Source organism: Lissotriton vulgaris, chromosome 7, assembly GCF_964263255.1.
Source record: "Lissotriton vulgaris chromosome 7, aLisVul1.2, whole genome shotgun sequence".
Lineage (NCBI taxonomy): Eukaryota > Metazoa > Chordata > Amphibia > Caudata > Salamandridae > Lissotriton > Lissotriton vulgaris.
In genome coordinates this window covers 1281650348-1281676317 of record NC_141695.1, presented here as the reverse complement: position 1 = coordinate 1281676317, position 25970 = coordinate 1281650348, and the positions used below count along the sequence as shown (strand labels likewise).

The following is a 25970-nucleotide window of genomic DNA, read 5'->3' as shown; positions in this document are numbered from 1 at the left end:
CTAAAAAGAGACAACGAAGATATTTTATGGATCAAGCTAAGAGAGGCATCAACTTGTAAAAACTCTAGAGACTTCTGGTCCATAATAAGGCAAGGATGTGGATCCGTAAAAACGTCCACTCCTATAGTTATTACTGAAGATGTCTGGACCCAATTTGTGACCTCCTTATATGCGCCTAATGATGCAGGGGGCGAATTATGGGTTCCAGGTCTTAATAGCGATGTCAAAATGGAACTCCCCACTGAGCAATCCATAGCTACCGCAATAAAGAGCATGCGCTCCTCCGGGGCTATGGGACCCGACGAATTGCCCATGTCTATAATCCAGCAAGACGTAACCACTTGGAGCAGGATTCTTCTTCCAGTATTTCTGGCGTGCTTTAAAACCCGAACAGTCCCCGACTCTTGGCGGGGAAGTATCCTGATCCCAATTTTTAAAAAAGGAGATCGGGATAATCCCTCCAATTATCGTCTAATTGCCTTATTAGACGCAATAGGAAACATTTTTGCTAAACTTTTATTAGTGTCTATAACAGATTGGGCAAATTTAAATAATATTATACCGAAGGAACAGACAGGATTCCGTAAAGAGCATGGAACATTAGATAACTTAACATTGCTACATGTAATTATGGATAAATATGCTCGTGTACGTGGTGGTGGCGTATACGTAGCATTTATAGACTTCTCCACAGCGTTCGACAGGGTGGACCGTCCGACGCTGTGGAGAAAGTTGTCGGCATTGGGTATGCCGGGATACTTATTGGATTTAGTTAAATCCTTACACTGGAACACATGGTGTAAGGTGTTACAAGGTGGTGAAAGGGGTCTTTCTCAATCTATCCCCTCCCGGAACGGCCTAAAGCAAGGGTGTATATTGGCACCCATATTGTTTTCTCTGTATATGGCCGATTTGCCATCTACTGTTACAAATTGTGAAGGACTAGCCCCGAAAATTGGAGGGACAGCTATATCAATTCTAATGTATGCGGACGACATACTCGTCTTAGATCTGACCCCGATAGGTCTCGCTAATCGTCTTCATGCTTTGAATGATTTTGTTGATGCACATTATATGAAAATTAATAGCTCTAAAAGTAAAATCATGTGCATCTTTGGTAAGAAGAAGTGCAGATCTAGTAGCTACAACTGGACAATAAGCGGAGAAAAACTTGAGGTAGTTAATTCCTACATGTTTTTAGGCAAAATAATATCTGCTAATCTTAGTGAGAAGCCTCACATCGAACATAGCTCCCGAAAAGCAATGGCTCATGGCAGGGGATTATGTTCTTTGTATAAAGCGACAGGGAAGAGGCATTTCTCCGTATGCTTGGAGGTATTCCGCGCGAAAATTCCTGCTACTCTCCTTTATGGATTGGAATTAGTGGATCTGAAACAATGGGATTTTATGCAAAAAATGGAGGGAAAGGTACTAAGGAAAATCTCCTCCCTCAATTCAGCCTGCTCTACTTCTTCATGCAGGCTGGAATTCGGACTTCGAAGCTGTTGGGCTCAGGGGTTGGCTGCCCTCGTAAGATGGGTAGCCTGCTTGGCTAGAGGAAAACCGGGCACTTTACGAGAACTCTTAAAAAAGGAACTATTGGGCAACTTTAATGAGTTCTCGCAGCTGGTAAAAAATTTTAGAAAAGCGGTTTCGCTGCTTGAACTGGATGAAAGCACGTTATTCTTGCTTTCTCCTCTAGAGTTAAAGTTAAAGTTAAAAAGTATGTCCTGGGAACTTTGTTATAAGCTGGATATACTTGCCCAACAGAAGTATAAAGAAAGGGAAGCCCTGGTTCTAACCTATACACCAAAACTAGCCCAACAATACTTAATTTGGAACATTCCTCATGGTGTCCGTAGATTATGGTACCTTTTACGTCATAATTTGCTTCCACTTAATACACTCCTAGCAAAATGGTATGGAGTTTCTCCTTTATGCAATTTATGTAATAATGCTGTCCAAGATCTTAACCATGTATTGTTTATTTGTCCGGTTTTGCGCCTTATGCGCCAAAAATGGATAAAACCAATTTGTTTACAACTGGGAATCGTGAATGTAAAAATGTTCTTCCATGCACTTTATTGCCCCCCTAACGAAATGTTCTGTTCAAGAATTTTTAAATATTTTAAAGAGTTTTTAGATATATATTAATGTGTTTCCGGGAGATGTTGATGATTGTATTACTTGTAGATAATTTGTGGTTATTCCTGTTGCTGTATGTAGCTTTTATGTATTTTTGCTATGTTAATACGTATGTTATTTTATGTGGCCCTCAATGAGAGCCAAATCATAATAAACTTTGAACTTGAACTTGAAGGACAAACAGGTGCATGTGGCAGGCGGAGGTTATGAGACCTATAGCCAGCTGATGCCCTTGGTGATGAAAAGCACTGAGGTGGCCGCAGCCGGGAGGGCCTGGCGGGCCGTGCCACGAGGCTGTTGGAGCCAGTTATATCTGAGGCAAAACAGCGCTGCCACGTTGAATCTTGGACGTTCGCGTCAGACTTTCATTGCAAAGGCGGAAGGCAGAGGAGCATTGTCCTCTCATAGAGCAGCAGTTGGGCTGCAGCGCCCAGGGGCACTGGAATCGGGCTATGTTTTTTAAGACCAGGCTAATTTTTTATGTTTTAAGACAAGGCTAATATCTCCGCCATGGTCTTTTATCTACTCCATTCCCCAAGGAAGACTCCTCCAAGGAAGACAGCCAGAAATTCTGCCTGTTGTTTGAGCCTTCCTGTGCACAGCTGTGCAATGCATCTTTAGGAAAGAGGTGACCCGTGGTCTTGATGCGGCTCAATTTTTGAGGTTGCAGGATGGCACCTGGGGGCTGAGTAGGAGCCAGCATGGCAGATCCCGTGGACCGAGATGGTGATCTTCCCAGTGAAGGGCGTGAGACATGTGAGGGTCATAAGAAAGTAGCTTTGTAACTTCGTGCGCACCGAATGTATGGATCATTTACGCAAGAGGAGGAAAGGTCCTACTGTGGAACGAGCTGTGTAATCCTTATTTTTCCAGGGCAGCCAGCCATATCACTTCAAACCTCTTCAGACTGCTCTCTCTTGCATTGTCCAGCCCAGAAGAGGAGGGCAGTTGTCTTGGCTCCAATTCTAGGTCATGGTGTCCATTCTGACCTTCATGACGCCAAAGAGCGGAATCCAAATTCAAGGCCTGTCAACAGATTACATAAGGGGGAGGAAGCCTCAAATGACCAGACTTAGTTATGTTGACACTGGGTTCTAAAGCAAGTACATTATGGCATCAGCCTGTGGCATGTCCTTTGTTTCTTACCGGCCCACGATGAGGAGCTCCCGGTCCTTAGCACGAGGCCGCATTCGCGCCCAGATGTCCATCGTGAAGATGGTGCTGCTGCTGTTAAAGATGGAGGCCAGAGAGCTCATGAGTGCAGCCAGCATAACCGCAAGCATGAGGCCACGGAGACCTGGAAAAGAGAATGCTTGAGACTGCAGACCGCTGAGAGCGAGAACTCATGTGAAAGAAAGCACAACACCTTGGTGAGCTGAGGGAGTAAGCAGGAGGGCATGGAGCAGAGCGAGTGAGAATGAGACAAGTTCTGAGTGAAAATTAGAGAAAACATGGTTCATAAACAAGAATGAGCGAGAAAGATAAAAAGATAGCAAAATGAAAAGGGAAGCCTGGGAGACAGCGTAAGACTGCAGTGTGGCGAGATACCATGAAAAAAACACAAGACCAAGTAGTCCAGACTGAAAGAGAGAGCATGTGACTGCAGAGCCCTCAGCCTCAGAAAGAAACAGAATGAGTAAGAGAAAGGAGGAGACAGACGTAGCAAGAGAGGGTAGGTGAGAGTTGCTTGGTAAAAATTTACGGTAGCAGCAGGATCTTACCACTGGGCATGATGGATACCACCAGTTTAGGGTAGGCGATGTTGGAGCACCCCACTGCAGTCCCACAGATGCGCTCGCACTCACTGGGAACCACACAGGCCACCTCATCTAAAAGAAGATACAGTGTGAGCGGTCCAGCCAAGCATTCACAGGTATTTAAGTATAGGCCGCAGGAGAAAGGGGACAGCAAAATCTCCTCCTCCAAGGAATCCCGGCATCAGTGCTTTATTGCTAGTGTGTCTATGTCTCAAAGAACAAGTAAAAGTGATCAACACACTATTCTGATGACGTGATGCGTTCATGTAACAGTTGTGCATGCCACCCTTCACACTTAACACATCTAAGTATTACCGTTCAAAAAAGAAATACAAGCAAAACATTTTATTTACTCAGTGACTTTGGGAAAGACGTATGATTTTCAATAGGTGGAAGTGTTATTGGACTTGCTTGTGTTTTTCCTGTGTGTGCACATGGCGGGGGGGGATGTTTGATGGTGTGCATTTGACCATGTTCACATAGGGCTGCAGAAAACTGTAGGGCCAGCCTTAGAGTAATCGGAGAACCTTGGGGCAACACTTCCTTGGTGCAGCAGGTGCATTGGCACCAGTGCCCACAGGCCTGAGGCGCCCACTGACCTTGATTATTGCTGTATTACACAGTTCAAACAGCAGCCAAGTGTCCCAATTTTCTTCCACGCATAACTGCCCTTGACACACTGGCTACGTCACTGGGAGAACCAGTTGTGAGACTGCTGCTGGCCTTTACTGACACTGCCCTTATGCACTGTTGAGAGCCTCGCTTTGTTTGACATACATTATGTCCCCAACCCAATCAGTTATACAGTCTGGGTGTTTCCTGTGGCACTGACATGGTATCGGATAATCCATACTGAGTTGCACACTTAGAGTGGACAGTTACTATGAAGCGTTCAGCCCAGAGTCGGACTGGCCGATAGAGCAATCAGCCAGTGCATGAAGGACTGGTCTGACAGGTCAGTGTGTGGCCCATTTTTTTGCAGTTTGTGGGCCTGTTTTATGGTTTGGTGGCCAGTGTTTACTATTGATTTCCCTGATATTAAAACAAACATTGCCTGTAGCAAACTGAAATCCACAGAGTTTTCCTTACTTTGCAAAACACTTATACAGCGTGTGTTTGCAATTCAAACTTGCCCCAATTTGCAAACATGGCCCCCTTTTTAGCTTTCTAATTCACTAATGAGGGCCTCCTATTTTGGTGCCTAGGTCTATTTTCTCTCTGAGTCTGACCATGGTTTAGGCCGGCCATTTTCTGCTCCATGAGAGGTTCTGAAGACTATCTCAGGGCCTGGGGGTTCTATGAGGGTTGCCAACATAAATATCCTTTGGTAGTAAGAACAATGGCCACTGCATGCCCGTCTGCTATGTATTCCTGTGTCCCAAGCAGGTCAGATAGACAGCGACATTACGAGGATCACAGCGGATATGTCTTGCCGTACCTGGGTAAAGGATGCGGCTGATCATGCCAGGCATCACCATGAGGAACATGGGCAGGAACTTGAGGTACCCACAGAGGATGCAGCCCGCCTTCACGTGCGTCAGGTTCTTCCCTGCCAGACATCGCTGCACTATCACCTGCAGAAAAAAAGAGTGATCAGAGATGTCTGGAGAAATGAGAGAGAAAAGAAGAGCTAAAACTAGGGGAGTGAGAGAAGGAAGGCATACAAAGAGTGAAGAGAATGAGAAAGGAGAGGGAGCAGAAATATCAAGTAGAGAGGCCAAGGTGGTGACTGGGGAAAGAAGCTGTTAAAGTGGAAGAGGCAGCTAAAAGAAAGCACATGAGGGCCAGCGGCACTCGTTTTTGGGTATTGGCAATTATTTTTCCTTATTGGAAATTTGCAAAGACAAAGGGGGCGTGGGGGGCACACTAAGTAGAAAGAAGGAGAAGAAGAAAGACAGAAAACTGTCATAAAGGGAGAAAGCAAGAGTGGACAAGAGACAGGGAGAGTCTGGTAGATAATTTAGTAGGTATGAGGTGGAATCAAGACTACACAGTCTTGGTATTTTGTGTGCTGACATTTAATTGCACTGGCCCCTGGCTTCTGAGCAAAGCTTTTGGCATCAGCACTCATTGTTATACAGATTATGCTCTGGAATATTAGAAACTCCAATACATTTGGGTTGGCGCCTGATGGGTCTCTGGGTTGCATACTGCAACTTCTCATCTGTGCTCTTTTTACTGGTATTGAAATATTTCAAAGCAACTAATTTAACAGAATAGAAAAATGTATGCCACCAAAATCAACATACAGTAAAGCTTAAGAAATGTAAAACATCAAAAAGTGATTAGGGTCAATGGATAGATTAAGGGTGGGGCTTAGTGTTGGAGTGTAGGGTATAGGGCTAGGGGGTTGGTTAGAGACTGACCTAGGACCAGTTAGCAAATTAATTGCAATATTTTTTAGTGCAGTAAAGGTGTTTTTGTGTAAGCTTTGAAGTACGTTAAATGCCATTGATCCATCTTAAGCTGAAGTACCTATCTGGTGGTGACGCTATCTGAGCCCTACAAAAGCTCTGTGGTGCAAGCCAGGTACACGTATTATGGCAACAGATTAACTTCCAAACCGTCATGGAAGAGAGCTGGGCATTATTTATTTTAAGAGTCAAAAAAAGACATCTACCATCATCATCTTTAGTTTCATTTTCAATATCAAGTCAAGGATTTCTGAAAGGGAATAATTACCCCATTTTTGTTGTTAATAGCAGGTGATCAGAAATACGACCAACCAAATTTTCTTTAGAGAAGCAATCACAGCTGTACCATACTGGTGCAGTCGTGATTGACCTTCACGTTGGCTTTACGTGAGGCTGCTCTAGCAACTCAGCGAGCATTGCACCCACACCTGCAAATCATCTGCCAACTTATTGCCCCTGCCAGTTTTTTGCATATCCACCAGAGTGTTACTAAAGGTATGTAACTTATTTTTCTTGTGGATACTTCTAATTTCTTATAAATCAATGCCACAGCAATGTCCCCTCCAAGAAAGTGGCGATGGGGAGAGAACTTTACTTTAGAAAGTCCTTCAGGACTGAGCAGGCAAAATGACCCCACTGTGGACTTGTAAATTGATGGAGTAATTCCTGGTGAAAGTGTGATAGATGCCCATGTGGCTGTTTGGCAGATTTTCAATATTGGAGTGTCTCAAGCTCCAGAGGATCCTTTTTTGGCTGGGACATTACACAGGTTGTATCGATAACCCATCAGGATAAGATCCGTTTCTCAACGGCCTGTACTGTCTTTGGACTAGCAAAACCAAGAATCAGCTGACCGTCCACCTGATAATCTTTAGTCCCATCAATGTAGAAACTAAGGGCACGCTATGAATACAACCACTGTAGATTTTACTCTTTAAATGAACATGGCAGAGAAAAGAACGTAGAACACATTATGGACTGGCCCATGTGGAAAGGTGTGACTACTTTTGGTAGAAAGAACGCATTCTTCCTTTTGTCAGGAACATTGAAGTATATGGAAGCTGAACTCAGGAGGCCATCAGCATGCTTACATGGCATGCAGAAGTAATGGCAAAGAGAAACATAGACTTCTGAGTCGAGTAACAGTTCGCATGATCCGCGGGATGCACAGACCTTGCCGCACTGCACCTCTGATGGATGAACTACACTGAACACATGAGTGAAGACAAGAAGGACTCCAGGACCAAAGGAGCCAGATTACTTTGGCAAAATTTGCATATGGTGACTGCCATCTTGAATGTTTATTCTACATGTGCCTCTTGGTCCATTGCGTCCTTGCTAGGCAATTGTGCTACATAGTTGCAGCAGCCAGGATTTTGTTGTTAGAAGTTTGGAAACCTGACATTCTGCTATTACTGGAAGTCAGAAAAATATTCTAGCACAACACGTGTTTAAAGATATGGACCTCACACTTAAAATGTATATTTCATAATTATTTATATTCAGTAAGGAGCGCAAATTCTTAACTTTGCATTTGCTTGTTTTCACAAGGAGTCATCCTTTAGCATTACGAACACTAACTTACACATGTTTTCTTCACAAGGTTGATTGTTAACTAAAAGGTATTTAATCGCATCTCTCCATAGTAGGGTACCTTCACTGACTCCCTTTAGAAGCTCGGATAAAGTTCAAAATCAACTGTTACTTTCCATGCCTTGAAAACAGGTACACCAAGCTAACAAGCCTTTTTGGCCATCTTAGGTGGCTTGAGAGAACCCAGGAGCAAGAACTCACTTCATCTAAAATCGCAGAAATTGCGAATGGCACATGACTTACACTTTGAAAGCAATCCTTTTCTGGATCTGCTGTAACTACTTGGAACTCCGTGGCATCCTGTCTAAGAAAATCCCTTGTCATCCTACCGTTCTGTAAAGGCTAAAGGCTTTGAAGTTCTACATTCGATTAATAGAACCCAAAGTTGAAATCACATTCAACAGGGGAACTCTTCACCACTAGTTCAGTCACCCAGCACCTGCATGATGGTTTTTTGCTGCTTCCTGACCTGCCTGACTTGAAGTTAGATTTTTAACATGGGCTCTTAACATCTACGTGCGTCCTTTGGTGGACTTTAGAGTCTTTTGACCGTACTCTATTCTCGTACGCCAACAACACTCAATTTACATTCTCGCTTCCCCTGAGCATGGATGCAGTATAGTGTACCTCAGATCCTGCCTCCTAGCTGTTTCTAACTGGCGGGTGTATGAATTGTCTCCAGCTTAATGGAGTTAAAGCTGCAGAGTTAGTTGATGCGGTGGAGGTCAGCCAGCAAGCACTTTGGTCTCCAGCGTGGTGGCTGGGTGAGCTTGACCATTTCCCCTCATGTAAACCTGCAATAAAAGATCAGGGGTTCTGGCTCAATAGTGAGCGAAGGCTGGACCATCAGATCAAAGAAACTGGATGTTGATGTGGCTTACTCTGCAGCCTGGAAAAGATCTTGTAGTCTTTATCAGATCCCATGCAAAAGACTATAGTCCAGGCAACATCGTATCTTGCCTAGACTATGACAATGTACTTTATCTGGGGGTCTTACAGTCCTCGCTCAAGCAACTGCTGACTATACAAAACGCTGGTGTGATCCAACTACACCATATACGTATATATCACCTGGTGTCCCCTCATCTGCCATTACACCACTGACTCCCCATGGAGAAGTGGATTAAATTTAAAGGCATTATATGTTGACTCCAAGGCCTTTTCTCAGGTTTCGATGAGGCCTCATTCGGTGTTATGTACAATTTAGGGCTCTCCAGTTAACTAAGTCTAACTTAGTCATTCAAGCCAGATTTTGGAAAGCCAGAGCAGGAGGTAGGTAGGTCCGCTATCTGACTCCAAACTCTGGAACTGTTTTTCGCTTTAGCTTTATCTTGGCAACAGCGAAGCTCTCTTTAGGTTAAGGAAAAATATAAAAATGTGTTCTTTTGAGACAGCATCATTGTGGGGATTGTTACAACATCAGCCGTGGGAAGGCCTGGTAGGGTAGCGACGCACACTATAAAAGCCTAAATATAAACATATGGGTCTTCTCTTCCCTATCCACTTCCCCACCCTGCAAGAAATTCTTATTCTCTTCCCTGCAGTTCTCTCTACTCCTTTCTACACTTCATGCTTTATCTTTTCAATTTCTTTTTGAAATTCCATCATAACAAGTAACATGAGCCAGATAGCCTGTGAACACAGGCTGCTTTACATGCATTTATTTTAAACTCCCCAAAACTCCTCCCTCCCTCCCAACCTCGGAACCGGTCTGCCTTGAACTGACTGATAACGACTGTGTTGCATTCCCCCCACCTCAATATGTACCAACTCAGGACTTGGAAGAAGGAGTCATGGGGGCCTCCGAGAGGTGTAAGAAGGGTAGATACTTGGGGCAGGTAAGTTCACGAAATTCTGATGTCAGGAGATTCAGAAATGGTATCCATACCTTGTGAAAAGCTGAAGTTTGATTCAACAGTGTTAGGGTAACCCGTTCCATTCCCATAATGTACCACAATCAGTGCAGCCATCCTTGATATGTCGGGATATGATCTGTATCCCAATGCGACAGTGTGTTCTGCAAAGATGCCAATAGAGCGAGCCCGATTTGCCTACCTCTACAGGATTTTAGTGGGAAAGTGAGAGCATTGGGTAGGCCCAAAATGACGTAGGCGAGGAATCTTGGGAGTTCCATTTTAACGTCATTAGGGACCCTTATCCAATATGGCACACATTTTGGGCAGTCCCATAGCATGTGTGTTAAGGATGTATGACGGTACCACGCGTACTTTTACAACGCGTACCGTTACCACGCTACTTTTACCACGCAAGTCGTTAGAACGACTTGCGTGGAGGGGCGCTGGAAAGTAAATTGTTTAATTTACTATTCCAACTCCAGTCCCCGTGGACTCTAGGGAAAGGAGTTGGATAGTAAATTAAAGTATTTACTATCCTGGAGCGCCCCCCAGCGCATTTCGTTGTAGTGACCTGCGTGGTAAAAGTAGCGTGCTAACGGTACCGCGTTGTAAAAAATGCGTGGTAACCGTTGCATACCGTGTGTTAAAGTGCCTGGGAAGCCAAAATTACCCCAGCAGTCTGGGAATTTGGAGGGTGCAAACTTGTGGAGTCTAATAGGGGTAAGGTACCAATATGTTATAATCTTTGTCGCTGTTTCGATCCCTGTAATGTTACGAACTGTGTGCCTTGCACGGTAGTGAGTGTCTTCCCATTCTTTCGGCGTCAATTCCCACCCGATCTCTGAGTCCCAACGAAGTTGTCCTGAAGATTTGGTAGGAGTGCTTGTGGGTGTAGGAATCTATATAAGTGTGTGATTAAGCGTGGGTTCGGGGGGGGGTTGAGAGCAGCCAGAGTTCAAAGGGTGTGAGGTAAAGTTGTGCCCCTGCATGAACTTTTGGGTGCATCACCCAGTGGCATATCTGCCTATAGTGCCAACGCTAATTTTCGGGGAGCCCTAGTTCACTGGGGAGGGACTCGAATGGGATGGGGCCGTCCATGTCAAAGAAATGTCGGGCTGATCTACATCCTGGTTGGTTTCATCTGTGGAATGCTGTATTGTTCAGAGCCGGTGGGAAATCCGGATTCGCTACTATGAGGGTCAAAGCCGAAGGTAAGGAGGTGAGGTCGCTCAGGGATGCAAGTTTATCCCAGGCTTTCAGTGCTGATTTGGTGATAAAGAACACATAGAGGTTTCAAAGCACAAATGCACAGAGCATGAAACAATCCGGACTCTTCAGTGATTTCAAAAAGTGATCCTTTAATGACTTCTCGGACCACTCGTGGCGTGAAATGATGAAACAGTACAGCCAAAGCATTTTGCCCTAGAAGGGGCTTCCTCAAGACGTAATTCACCAGCGTTACTGCATGTCAGCCTCAATTGAGCCGCCGTATTCCTTGGCCCGCTGAGGCCAGGGGATTTGGATACCTTTTGACGAACAATGCAGGAGATGACTTCCTCAATTTGAATAGAGCAGTAAAAATCATCCGTCTGGGGTGAGGGCTGTTGTATGCACGTCCCAAAGGTATGCTGGGATGTTCTCTAATGCAAGAGACTGAGCCTTATAATGATATTTGTAGTATCCCCGAAAGGCCTCCGCTATATAGGGGCCCTCGTTCTGTACCTAGCCTCTCGAGTCCATGACCTCCTGGACTTGTTGCTCCTGTCTTTGGGCCCGCAATCTGTTGGCTAGGAGGCACCCGCACTTGTCCCCACCCACGTAGTATCGATGTTTAAGACAGATTGCAGTGTATTCCGCTCTGTCTGTGTCTAAGTCAGCCAGCTGAGCTCTAGCAGCCTCCCGCTGTCTCCATACTCTAGGGGCACCTGTCCTTTTGTGAATGCGTTCAAGTTCTACTACTTGAAGGGAGAGCTGTTGGGGCTTATCCCGGCTGGTTTTCTTTTCAGCCGCTGTTAGACCTGGCACCATTGGCGTGGGTCTCCCCTGCAATTTTGCCTTTACCTCCTGTGTGTTGGACTTTGTTTTGCTGGTCTAGATACTTTGAGCACTTTGCCACTGCGGTTCAGTGCCAAAGTGCAAATGCTCCCTATGTACATTGTTGTTATGGATTGGTTTCCATAATTGGCTATTTGATTTACTTGTCGGACCCTAGTATAGTGCACTGTGTGTGCACAGGGCCTGTAAATCGAATGCTGCTAGTGGGCTTGCAGCACTGATTGTGCCATCCAAATAAGCAGCCTTTAAATGTAACTTAGGCCTGCCATTGCAGAGCCTGTGTGTGGTTTAGTACTGCCATATCGACTTGGCAAATTCACCCTCTTGCCAGGCCCTAACCTTCCCTTTTCTTACATGCCAGTCACCACTAAGGTAGGGCCAAGGTACCCCTTTTGGCAGGGTGCAATGTATGTAAAAGGTAGGACATTCCCAGATGTGTGTGGCATGTCCTGATAGTGAATTACTGCCAATTTCGTTTTCACTATTGCAAGGCTATCTCTTCCCATAGGAGAATGGGGAGTATGCTTATAACATTTTATAAACATAACTTTCCCTGGGAATAAGATAGGAAAATAAAGTTTGATATGCCTGATCTCAGACAGTTGAGATGCATCTTTTAGTAAGGGTGATTTTTACATTCTGTGTTTGAAAATACCACTTTTAGAAAGTAGGTATTTTCTTGCTTAGTCATCCAGTGTGCCTCTGATGGGTTTGTGTATTGACTGTATGGCATTGGTGTGACAGGGGCTGGGGAGGTGCAGTGGCTCCAGAGAGTCCGGATGAGTCCGGATTGGACTGAATAGACCAGGGCTGCATTTAGAGTAGGGGGAAGAGATTTCCTTTCATCTGAATGGGCCTGGTCTGCCTTCCACAATGCTTTTTCCACCTCATTCCAGGAAGCTACACCAGAGAGGACAGAACTGGTTTTGGCTGGGTAAAGAGCTTCTCTGTCACTGAGAACAAAGAGATTTACTGTATAAAAACGGGGTCCAGACCCCAGATTTTTAGATCACTTCTTGGAAATCAAGAGAGACATTTGCCAAGGAGAAGAGCTGGAAAAACTGAGGAGGAATACTGCCCCTGTGCTGTTTGCTGTTTGAGGTTGGTCTGCAGTGGCTACTTTCTGCCAAGGAAAGGAAAGAGGACTTTGCTGTTTGCTGTGTCCCCTGCTTGAGGAAGAACTCCAAGGGCTTGAAACTGAGCTTGCCACCTGTAATACGGAGTCCCCGCCGACCCGGAACTCCATCATGGATTCCGACAAGCTCCTCCTCCAGATCAAGGTCAGTGGTCTAGCAGAGGAGCGACGCCCTCAGATGACGTCAGACACCGATTTCAGAGCAGAAGACGGCGAGGATTCCAGAGAGAGGACGGCCCGGACCACGGGAACTGGAGAGGGAATCGTCTACACGGGGTCGGAGGACCCCGGACACCGGACCACAGCAGAGTGCGGTGGAAGCTCGTTTCCAGAGCCCCCTAACGTGGAAGTATCTGGACGTCTGAGAGGAGGAGGGGATGCCCCGATATCCACTACCGCGGTCCAGGAGGACAGTGGTCCCAGGCAAGTGCACTGGGCAAATATACTACAGAGGCTAAGGGGCCGGGGAGGTTTAAGAACGGTTGAGTGAAGAGGGGAGGGGGTGGGGAAAAAGGGGGGCCACTGTTGTAAATAGTTCCCCACACCGTTTCTCTCTCTCCCGGGTGACAACATGAGCTGGTGAAGGTAGCACCCTTATCACAAGTCCAGACAGCGACCTAACCTTTGTTTCTTTCTTGTGTTTTCTCCTCTTCCCTGGAACGGCGATACCACCCCAACATCTCAGAGAAGAAACCCCGGGACAACGGACACTAGAGTCCTTTAAACAGACTTACTCCCCTTCCAGGACTACTTTTGAGTGTCTTTAAGATTAACGTTTTTTTTTTACTTTGGGATCCTGTAATAGTCTTAATAAAAGACTTGCAGGCGTGATCTGCCTACTAAAGCATTCCTAAGTAGCCTCCTTTTTGGGAATCTCTCTGTAAAATACCTTGGCCCATCCATAGACAATACATCACCACCAGTTCCCTTGAACTTCCTTGCTGGGAGTTCTGACCTGCTAAGAGGTGCCTGCTCTTGTTTTGGACCTCTGGAGGCTGTTTGCCACTGGGAGCAGGAAAAAATAACACAACTTTGAGAAGCGTGAAATATCAGCACCTGTATCCGACGCATCGCCAAAGAAATTGTCGCAGCACCTGCCCTCGGCTCGACAAATTGCCGTATGACGCCTCAAGTGCACCAGTCTCCGAAGTCTGAGACCGTGCTGATTCCGGCGCTAGGCCTGCTGTGCGGCTGCAAGAATCCACGTATCATCCTGGACCGTCGCATCACATTGAAGCGCCAAGTTTGTCGCATCATTGGGGGATGCAGTAAGAAACAGACTCATCACCTCCCCATGCAGTAAGAAACAGACGCATCATTTCCCCATGCAGTAAGAAACCGACGCATCACCTCCTCTCCAGTAAGGAACTGATGCATCACCTCCCCTGAGAAGCAGTAAGAAACCGACGCATCACCTTCCCTGCAACCCTTTTTGTTTTGTGCGTGATGCATCCAAGGTAGTTTGTGTAAAAAGTGTTGCATCTGCAATTTGCTTTGAACTGAAGTATTTCTACCATTTGAAAGTCATATTTTTATTACTGTATTGTGGATTTTTGTCGTTTTGGTCTTGTTTGGTTTAGAGAAAGATTACTTATTTTTCTAAACTGGTGTGGTGTCCATTTGTAGAACGTTTTACTGTATTACTGTGTGTTCACAAATGCTTTACACACTGCCTCTGAGATAAGCCTGTCTGCTCATGCCAAGCTACCAAGAGGGCTATCAGAGGTTATTTTAGGAGTGTAGCCCCTTACCCTGACTAGAAGCAAGGGTCACTATTTGGACAAAGGTACCTACCGCTGTCAACTAGAGACCCCCATTTCTAACAGCCGCCGATATGCCAATCAATTCCCCCTGATCGCCGCCTTTAGGGCATCCCAAAGCATAGAGGTGGCTATACCCTAAGTGTAATTTATGGCTAAATAGTTGTCTATGGCATTGGAGATCTGTAGAATATGTTCTGGGCTTTGTAGGATGTTCTCTCGCAGATGCCAGGATCTAGTGTATGGGCTGTGTTTAGGGGTCAATAACAACGAACAGGTAAATGGAGGGTCCCAGGGAATATTTAACGACCACGCAGTTACAGCCCCCTAAACATAATCTACATAACAAAATGAATAACTGTGGGTCAACTGTGTGTCTAGATGTGTCGAGATGACTCAAGGTATACTCTTGGTGTATTAGTAGAGCACACAACAGGATATCACACTGTTTGGGAAGATATCCATCAGTTACTTGTCCTTTACCGCCCTTTCATCATTTGAACCACTTCCCAAAGTGGAAGATCTTTGTTGTTGCCACCTGTTGTGGGAATGGCTACAGTTGTAAAATTAAGGGTTTGAAGGTGGAATGGTATTAGTAACTGAAAGCAGTGCAAGAAAGGATTGTGAAAACAGAAGAAAAAGTGCTATATGATACAATTGAATAGTGAACGCAAAAATAATTTATTCTGGTGCCGTTCACTTCCAAGACTAAAACCAGTCACTGGCCCGTTACATCGGGCCAGTGACTATTAGGTTTACTCACTGGCAATTTTGCACTGAATTGGTTTTAGTCTTGGAAGTGAACGGCACCAGAATAAATTATTTTTGCGTTCACTATTCAATTTTATCATAGAGCACTTTTTCTTCTGTTTTCACAATCTTTTCTTGCACTGCTTTCAGTTACTAATACCATTCCACATTCAAACCCTTAATTTTACAACAGTAGCCAGTCCCACAACATGTGGCAACAACAAAGATCTTCCACTTTGGGAAGTGGTTCAAATGATGAAAGGGCGGTAAAGGACAAGTAACTGATGGATATCTTCCCAAACAGTGTGATATCCTGTTGTGTGCTCTACTAATACAATAAGAGTACACCTTGAGTCATCTCAACACACCTAGACACACAGTTGACCCACAGTTATTCATTTTGTTATGTAGATTGTGTTTAGGGATCTCCAATGTAGTTTGTACCACCGCATGGTCGGAATGAGATCTGTGTTCGATAGTGACTCCCTACACTGTGGCAATGAGGTCTGGGCTGACCAGGGGGGGGTACAACCTAGCATAGGTTTTGTGTGCATATGACTAGTATGTGTAGTCGAGGGTCTGACAGTGAGTGAGTCTCCAGATGTCTGTGAGGCCCGTGCGTGAAACCATTGTAGTTCCCCTTTAGAAAGGGTCTAGGTATGGCCATATCTTTGCTCTGACCTGTCCAGGTCATTATCAAAGACGAGGTTAAGGTCCCCCCCTATCATGAGTGATCGAGTCTGGGAACCCAGTACCTCCGTCAAGGCCCTCCGAAGGAAAGCTTCTTGTCCCTCGTTAGGCGCATATATAGTAGCTATAGTGACCACGTTTGGGCCAATTTGTAGTGAGTAGGCTAATCTCCTCCCCTTTATCTCCGCATATTTAAGGACTTTGCCCCTAAAGTGCCGGAAGATCAGGAGAGCTACTCCAGCGGTTTTATTCAGGAGGGACAAAAAGTAATGATAGGGAAAATGTTTGGAATGGAGTCTATGTTGGTCTTTGGGGGGGAGATGAGTTTCTTGTAATAAGCTAATGTGTGCCCCAGATCGTTCCAAATACGATAAAATAGCACTCCTTTTCAAGGAGTGGTTGAGGCCTTTTACATTCAAGGTGAGGATTATTAGGCGGTCTGACATGGAGTAATAACGTGTATAATGCTATTCAGGTGACTCTGGAGCCCTCCAGCGAGGGTATGGGCAAGAATGATATAGAATACAGAGCTGGAAGGAGCACTATCGAAGTGATGTTCTGGTAGTACCGGGTCCAACCAACAAAAAAAAATAACAAATCGCCCCCAAAAAATTTAAAAAATGGCGAAAGTTATAATAGCAAAAGAGTAACTATCATATTATCAGAGTCCATTTTGCTGTTTCCATGTGTGCTGCACAACATGGAAACAGCAAAAACAAGGAGAAATTAAACATTTTTCCTCATTGCACCAGGGTAAGTCTAGGTTTTACCTGGTCTTAATTTTAGTGCAGCCTCATATTCACGCCACTCTTGTAAATATGGGGCAGCGTCAAAATCAATGGGTGTTGCAGTGGAACCCCCACTGCAACACCCATTGCCCTCCATTTTCATGCTAAGTATAGCATCAAAGGGTGCCTTATTTACAAGGCAGTGTTAAGCCACGTTAAAAGTCTTTTGTGCATCTTGACAACAGTGCTCACAGCAAAGCCTTGTTAGGTCAAAAGATGACACAAGCAAGAAAAACGAATGGTCAACCTGCGTTTCTTCACACTAGGTGAGGTGAAAAACTTGGTCCAGCAGCCCAAATTAACTAGACGAGCAGCCAAAATGACATCAACCTCCTATGACTGTATTTCAAAGCCTCTTAGTTGATTCCATTCAAACCCTACCTACAAATGTGTAGATTGTGGAGGTTTGGGTAAAGCACCCTTCATTGCTGTTTGTAAGCAGGCCCTATCAGAGGAAGCAAAATGGAGGGTGGATGCTCATAGTCTGCAGTTTGGAGTACCAGACCCACCTGACCCAAGTGAGTGCCACCAGAATTAACTGTGCTCTGTCAATCCTAACTTTTCTAAGGACCTGCAGGATCAGTGGCAGAGGAGAAAATATGTATAGGAGGTGGATTCCCAATGAAGGTGATCTTCTCCTAGAGGTCCCTGAGGAGGATACTCCAGAGCACAACACCCTGAACTAAGAGTGTAGGAAAGTAGGATCTGATTTCATGGTCACCTCCACTTTTTTGGTGGTGTCCTTATGTTTTGCTGACATGGACTCCAGTCTCTGTGCTTTCCTTTATTGGACATGGTGAGTACTTAGGTACACTCCAGATTGGCTACTGGTGTACCCTTGTAAGTCCCTAATATATGGTACTAAGGTACCCTGGACATAAGTATACCAGGGGTCTCCCATGGGCTGAAGCATGCATTATGCCACCCATGAGAGACCACTCAAATTGTGTCTACAGGCCTGCCTTTGTAGCCTGTGTAAGTTAGTGCTAGCACCAATTACGACAGATATAAGTTTCCTTATATCTGAGGTCACCCCTAAAGTAGGCTTTTCAATCCTGAAGACAGGGTGGTCGGTTATAAGTGGGAGGGTGTCCCTGCATGAGCAGGACACCTCTATGACCCTCAGAGTCCATTCTTCCGGGTTGTAAGTGCATCAGCCATTACGATATAGAGTGGCCATGCGTCATTAAGTGATGGCTATCTGTGAACTGGCTGTAACAAACCCTGTTGTGTTTGGTATCAAACATGTTGAAATCATACCCCCACATATGAATCCATGCACTGTAAAGCTCGTCCGGGAGGAACTCAGTACTCCCGGTACCAGTCTTCTAGACCCAGACAGCAAACTATGGCTGCTGCTGACCAAAGACATGATTCTGCCCTCCTGCTGCTGAGCCAAGCTCGAGCAGGGAAAGGCAGGACAATAGTTTTCCTGTCACAGGGAGGTGTGAGCCCTTCCCAGCATGGACTTCGTGTAATGGGACAGGGTGGGGGCACTTTCCAGCGCCACTAGACTGCTCTGAAGGGCACATTTGTTGCTCTCCTTGCATACTCCATTTTAAACCAGTTCAGGGAGTCGTTGGCTTTTGCTCTGGTGCTAAACTGGACAAAGGACATTGGAGTATCCTCCCCACTGCCCAGCCCCTCCTCTGGGAGGAATCCCTGAATCGTCGTAACCGTTTCCTTAGGGTACTTAAAGTCTTACCTGTGGGTGGGTCCCTAGATTATTTGTGGGACAAGATTCAGATCCGAAACCACTTCTGCTTTAACCATCTGGGCACCTTGGGCTTCACTGGACTTCGCTTCGGGAACCTAGACTGCAACTAGGAAGACTCCTGCTGCTCCTGGTCTCGTCGTCCTGCAAGTCTTCTGCAACGTCTGTGCCTGTGCTCCATACAGGTTCTTCACAAGCCATGTGGACATCCAAGAAACCCGAAGAAATCTCCCTTGGAGTAAAGGAGTCACTCCCCTGCATCTGCAAGCACCGCAACAAAGCTGACCAGTCTGCTGTTCCTGAGCTTCTACGGACCTTGAAAGATTCAACCTCATATAGTGGTTCTTCAACTCCCGCGAGGCCTGCCTTGTCTTCACAGCAAATTTGAAGTCAGTATCCCATGGAACCGCTGGAGCAGTACGCCTGTGCACCACGTCAACTTGTCGTTGCCAAGGCTTGTTGAATCTCTCCTCCAGAGATCTTCGGGCTCCAAGAAGCTCCAGCCTCAAGCGTCTCCTGCAGCCAAGATCGCCGCCTACACCGCATCCTCTGCATCGTGGGCCTTCATCCTTTGGTGAGCTGCTCGAGGTCCTCTTGTGACTCCTGTGCCTCCGGCCTGTGGGTTCTCTTGAAAGTCTTCTTTCACTCCAGTTAGCTCCCCTTCTTGTTCGGGGCTGCTCTCACTGACCGGCTTCTGGTGAGTCACTTGGACCACACTGGTCCCAACACTGCACCTTTTTCTACAACTACGTTGGTTGCCGTTGCCAAGGCCTGTTGGTGCCCCCGCCAGACACTGAACCCTTGGCTCTTGACATCCAATGTGCGACAGCTAATGAACGGCTCCTGGTATTCCACAGCATCGCCTGGTCCAGACATCTGAACCTTCAAGGGCACCATCAAATCTCCTGCATCTCAGACAGCGGTGTGCATTCTTCTTCCATGCTAGCGTGTCACTCCTGAGTGGCATAGACACTGTCCCCTCTGCTTGCAGGTACCTCTCATCTTGAATCCACCTTTGGGTTCCACAGGACACTTTCACCTTATTTGCCAGCTGAATCTCTTCTGAAGTCCTTCATTGTAGTCTACGGCAGTTTCTGACGTCTCTTCGCACCTATGCATCCGGCTTCCCTGGTGTAGGTTTCCTGGTTCCTGGGGTATCAACGGCTTGGGTTACCCTCCAACCTTTCATCTTCCACGGGTTTTCGTCAGGGTCTGCCGGGAAAGGTCATTCTTCTTTAAGTTTGCAACAGCGACTTACCCATTAACTTACATTGAGTAAGCGGTTGTGTTCCCACTCTGCACATGACCTCCGTGGAGTTCCGAGATACTGATCTTGGGTGGTTTCTTGGGTCTCTGACTCTTCTACGTCTTCTGGGTCCAGTATTGACTTAAGTCGTGGTTCTGATTCCACTATGTTAGTATATGGTTTGGTCTCCCCCTAGAGACCACTGTGTATTTGTGCTACTTGTGTGTTTTATTTCCAAAGTATTTGTGTGTATTGTGTTTATATCTCCAGGTAGGAGATATTGCAATGTGTTAGTGAGTGTTTATAATAAATACACATATTTATAACTACACTGTGTGGTTCTTTCTCACTTAAAGTACACCATAAGGTTACGTACTGGTAAAACAAGCTGCTTTACACTCCTTCTGGACTAAGCCTGAAGGCTGCTCTCCACAGCTACCACTTAGAGGGATTTCTCAGGTTGTCTAAGACCACTAAAATCACCATAAAGGTTGTTTGGATTAGTGCAAGGTGCTACACTTACATACGTGAGAACCATATACTAAGCCAGGCTCCGACAAAGAGTATTTCGGAAGGTACCGAATAGGTCTAACGAGGATACGCCCCACTGGGCAAAGATAACCAATGCCGCCTCCGAGTGCAGATGTCACTTGTGATTGGCAGGATGATGCCTTCTGAGGTTTTCTGTCCTGGTGTTGAGGGACCTCGCTAGATGACTGAAAGCTCTGTGAAGTGTTAGCCATTGCCAAAGCATCACAGCTTTGTGACAGAGGGCACAAGACTCAACTCCACCAAGCTTGTTGAAATACCACATTATGTTTACATGGCCGATCAACACCTGGATAGACCTGCCCCAGAAACGCCTTTACTGTCAGTCCGATGGCTCGCAGCTTCAGAAGATTTATGTGGTGGTACTTCTCCCCTGGGACCAGAAACCTCTGATCTCCGACTCATCTAAGTGACCTCCTGAGCCTAGAGATGATGTATCTGTCACTGCAAGAGCTCTGGAGAGGTCATGTGCAATTGGCATTCATCACCCACCACCAAAGGTCCTGAGCTGTTCCATCAGAGAGGTGAATAGAGCCCAAAAGACATCTCCATTGCTGGGCCACCTGCAGCCACAGATTCCATGGAAGGGCTCACATATGCCAATGATTGTAAGAAACCAGCAAGATGCATGATGACAAGCAACTTCAGAACCATCAAAGCAGGAACAGAAGCATTCACCTGAAACATTACGATCATAGCCTTCATGTCGCAGATCTGTTGCAGGGGCGGTTAAACTTTCAGTGCAACTTTATCCATAATGAGAGCACTAAAGGGTATCCTTTGTGCCAGCTGAAGATGCATTTGGACTCATTGAGGGGGACCCAGGTTGGACAGCATTGACACCATGTTTTGTAGGTGGTCTGATCCAACTGCACAAACCCACATTCTGCTGTCAGTTGTAGAGTTACAGGAGTTGATAAAGACCCTAGGGCCTGATATAAGCTTGAACGGCAATACAGTTAATTGGAAGTGTCTGACCCCACTACAAACCCTAGGTACTTCTTGTGTAACTGCAGGATTGGTACCTGAAAGTGTTATGTTCTGCTGGTCCAGGTACACCATCCAGTCCTTGTAATCCACAGCCTGCAGTACCAAGCAAGCATTATCACTTTGAACTTCTCCTTCTTGAGGATGGAGGTCAGGAGTCTGAACTCTAGAATCTGTTTTAGTTTCTCACTCTATTTGGGGATCCGCATTTACCAGGGGTCATACCCGAGTCATCTCACTGCCTGTCTGCTATGAGCTCTATTGCTCCTTTGACAAGAAGCAACCTCGCTTCTTTTGACACAATTAAAGCATAATCTGCTGACATCTGATAGAAAACTGGGTGAATGTGTGGAGGTGCTTCCACCAATGGGAGTGTGTAACCAACTTCGTGAAGGACCAACTGGTCCAATGTCTCGGAGTACCACTAAGGCATGCCCTCTTTGATTCTGCCACCATCTTTAGGCAAAACGTAAGATTGAATGGTGAACTAAAGAGGTTTGGGAAAGGTACCAGGCAAACAGGGGGATGAGGAGTAGAGCTGCTTTCTTGTTGGCCTTGTTCCTTGGAATCTCCCCTACCTCCGAGCCACAGTATGTCTGCATGAATTGCTATACAGGCTTATGAAAACTGTCACTAGCAAACCCTTGTTTGTCCTCTAAACTGTGTGTATTGTTCATGGAATTGGCAAGTAGGAGCAAATCACCCAAGTCACTGGGCAATAGCCCTTCTGTCTCTGCATTTCTTTAGGGGAGTATCGACCTTCTCAACAAACACCCTAAAGCCATCAATTGAACATTAGGGCAACCTGGACATCCCCAATAATACAGTGGAATGCATCCAGGCAGGTCATCTTAAGCACAGGCAACGAAATGTCCCATGTCCAATTCAGAACGAAAAACACGTTAAAGTATCTCGTGCGACATTTACTGTATCAGCAAACGTGTAGCGTGTCCTCTCTGGAAGGTAAGTAAGTGCCCGTTCGTCATATCCCAAAGGTCACGAGTACACAGCCCAGGATGCAATCTGCCTTCAGCGAGCATAATGCCATACTAGTAGAAGTGAGAAGACGTTTTTTGCTTACAGTGTAAGAACTTTCAGAATCTCTTTCCAGTAGAGAAGTAGGAAAGGAATTATGGGTTTACGTTGCTCATGGAGGCCGGCGCTACAAGATTCTTCAGGGTTAGATGTTGCATCAAAAATTTGGGATCGCCTGGCATGGGCTGTGACATCTCGCAATGGCACGACTCATAGTCTGGGCCGAAGACCATGCAGCCAGGGCCGGTCAGTCAGGGCATCTTTGAAAGGCAACAGGGGCTCAGAGGTCGATGGCAAATTTGGTGTGAGGAAGTTAGCCTGAGTCTCTTCAGTAGGACTGGCAATCACAGGACCTCACTGGCCTCCCAACCTCACCCACAAAGGAGGACCTTATCTCCATAGGAGCCCCTAAAGATGAATCCAGAGTGAACTCCGAAGAGGTATCCAAGGCATTGCCATTTGGTAAATCCAGGTCTTGGCCATCATCTGTATTATGAGGCGGAAGCAAATAATCTGTCGCCTCATGATCAACCGGATCATATGGAAAACGTTCAAGACCTTTAATGTCCTCGGAATCCAACCTAGAAATGTCCTCCATCCGTGGAATGTACTGTTGCTGGGCAGGGTAACTAGCATATCTCTCATTATTCTCAACATTTCATTCAGTAATGGTGTACCCTTACATTGGTGGGGGTGGGTTAACAGAAGGCAGGGCCTGCCTTTGTGGAGTGGACTGACTTAGACTGGAATCTGCAGCATTGCCTCCAGGAAGTCGTAAGCGGTTACTGGGGCAAAAGAACTAGGGGACAAAGAAGTGACACAACACAGTGTAGCAACTGAAGTTGCTGCGTTGCATGAAAGGGAGAGAGCGGAACAGCGCCATACCTGCAAAAATATGGTGCAGTTTCTCTTTCCTTCTGTGCTGGCATACATTTGGCTGCCTTGCACCTCATACAAACCCTGGCACAATAATGCAGTGGGGATGTGTGTGCGTGTGATGTCTAGCATAGACTTTGAACTGGAAGGGTACCTTTTCAGTATAAAATACTATTCTTCAATGCTTAATTTTAGCAGGTGGGTGACAGTGGGGGCCACCAGCACTCATTATTGGGGACCGGCACTTATTTTTCCTGATGAGACATTTTCCAAGAGCAAGAGGAAGAAAAACACACAAAGGGTAAAGGAGGAAGAGAAAGATGGAAAACAGTCCCAAAGGGTGATAGGAGGAACTTGCAAGAGTGAGGTAAAGGCAAAGGGAGTGTCTGGTAAGATTGAAAACTATGCAGCCTTGGTTGTCAGCACGCTGACATTTAGCAGCAGCAGCAGCCGTGGGTTTCTGAGCCCAGCTTTGGGCACAGGCACTCATTCTTTTACAAATTAAGCACTTCTGTTCTTAGACATGTGTTAATACTTTCCAAGTTTGTATGTGTACTCTGCATTACAGCACTCATGCAAACTTGGGAAGGCTTCGAGAGAAGAAAACGTCTTCAAGGTTCTGCCTGCCTAAAGGAGGTGTAAACTGTTGATGCCAATCCCTGTCTACCAAGGTGAGTAGACAAGGATTTGCATGACAACATTTGGGTGTCTGCATGGGAACGCCCATGTGCCACACATGGTATGCTCCCTTGGCACAAAAATAGTGCATTGCTCTAGTTTGTGTTGCTTAAGGGCTGCTTTCCAGCACAAAACAAGTTTTCTGCTTAAAAGTATATCCCACTTCTACAGATTGCACTGGATTTTTGCCACTTTTGTCACTCCCACGTGGCGTAAAGATAGTACTCAGTAGCTTCAGGGGACTGGAGCCAGAGACTGTGTATTTCCAGGCCATGGAGGGAAAGAATCGATTTTAATCCATAGATTAAATGTAGATCATTTTGTGGCTTGCTCGGTGTGAGAGAAAGTTTTCAGTTGCGGCTCCTCCGCTAAGGCAGAGACGCATCAACCCACTGCCTCCAAGCAGCAAAAGAAAGGAAAAAATAAATGATAATAACTAATATTATCAGCATTTAATTTTGTCCTTCTGCTGTGGCAGCTTGCGAGAGGGGGCGGGCGGGGCTGAAGTGCAGGAGAGGAGTGGTACAACCCTCCTGAAATGCTCAATGAATGTTTGGTCGGCCCTCTCGGGCCACCCAAAACAGTCATGCACACTTTCCCTTGTTCTCCATGCAGGCTGCATTACATCCTGCATGGAGAACATGCCCACCCCTTCAGTCCCTTGCTGAGTGCTGTGTCATGACGATCAGACCAATCACAATGCTGCATTGCAGTGTTGTGAATGGCTGCGGGGTGCGTGGGAGCCCTGGTGCTTCCTTTTTCTGACAAGGAGCCAGGAAGAGGACAAAGGAGAGGTGTCGGTGGCCGGCCAGGCGGTCGCCCAGGAGATAAGTGATTTTTTAAAAAAGTGACTCCCCCCTCCCCGCCCCACTGCTGCTTCTAGGCAGCAGCCTCAACTGAAATTTTTGTTGTGAGGAATCTACAGAAGTGGGGGCCTAAAGATCCCCCATAGGAAGGCCAAGTGATCGGTCTGTTGGACAAATTTAAGGTATGGGCCACGCAACATAAATCTGGCATAATGCACGTGCAGAGTAGGGCAGTGCACAAGTTAGAGGTTGAAGACGAGGTGAATGAGGAAGACATAGATGGTTGATAGGAAGGTACAAACCGTGCTTAATTTGTGAAAAAATAAGTGCCATGGCCAGCTTACACCACCAATTGCCACTGCCGGCGTTATCAGTACCTACAAAACTACTAACCAGCATACTGCTACAAGTGTGACAATTCAGACTATTCCAGGTCCCTAACCTAAAAATATAGTTTGGTTGGCTGGTATTAGTTGTTGTTATTATATGCTGAATTAATAAACAATTGCTGTTCTGCTCATCTCTAAATTATACAAACAGCACCACCTTGTGGCAGTTGACATAAATGCTGATGTTGACAATTAAGAGATTGTGCCCAGAACCGGAAACCACAGGCTCAAATTAAGCACTGGGTGCACAAGATACACAGGAGAAAGGTGCACAGGTTAGGGAGGGGTAGACAAGTTACATAGAGCCATGCATAGATGTGGGTACCAACCCAGAGATACCGTCCCTCACCTGATCACTACACCAGTACCAACATGAGACAAGGGTTAGTCCTATCAATAGGGCAGGCCAGGGCAGGTCCCCGCTCACAGGGTCTCGCAGCAGGCTGAAGGAGTCTTCCCGAGGGTTGTAGCAGGCTGCAGGGATGGTGTGAGTTAGATTCGGAGATGTAGTGATGGTGGGAGTTGCATTCATGTACTTCTCGAACAGACCTTTATATCCACCCACCTCGTGGAATGCTGAGAAGAAACAAAGAGGTCAGAGTAAGAAACGTTCTTTCACGCCGACACCTCCGTAGAATATACCTCAAATTTGAATTTTTGATTGTTTGCTAAATATTGAAATTTCACCAAACTACTGTTACCCACAGTTTCAGATTTTAGAGATATAAAGTACGGTAAGCAAGGCCG

At 46.0% G+C, this 25970-nt stretch overlaps 1 protein-coding gene across 1 annotated transcript in view; it reads right to left on the bottom strand.

Annotated features, from left to right (window-relative positions):
- Positions 1–25970, bottom strand: part of SLC5A2 (solute carrier family 5 member 2) — a 138405-nt gene that overhangs the window by 29900 nt on the left and 82535 nt on the right. The window contains exons 8-11 of the mRNA XM_086931856.1: positions 25573–25799; positions 5341–5476; positions 3867–3974; positions 3292–3442 (exon numbers count right to left, since the gene is read on the bottom strand). Of these exons, the coding sequence (XP_086787982.1) occupies positions 3292–3442; positions 3867–3974; positions 5341–5476; positions 25573–25799 (622 nt within the window). The remainder of the gene's footprint in view (positions 1–3291; positions 3443–3866; positions 3975–5340; positions 5477–25572; positions 25800–25970) is intronic.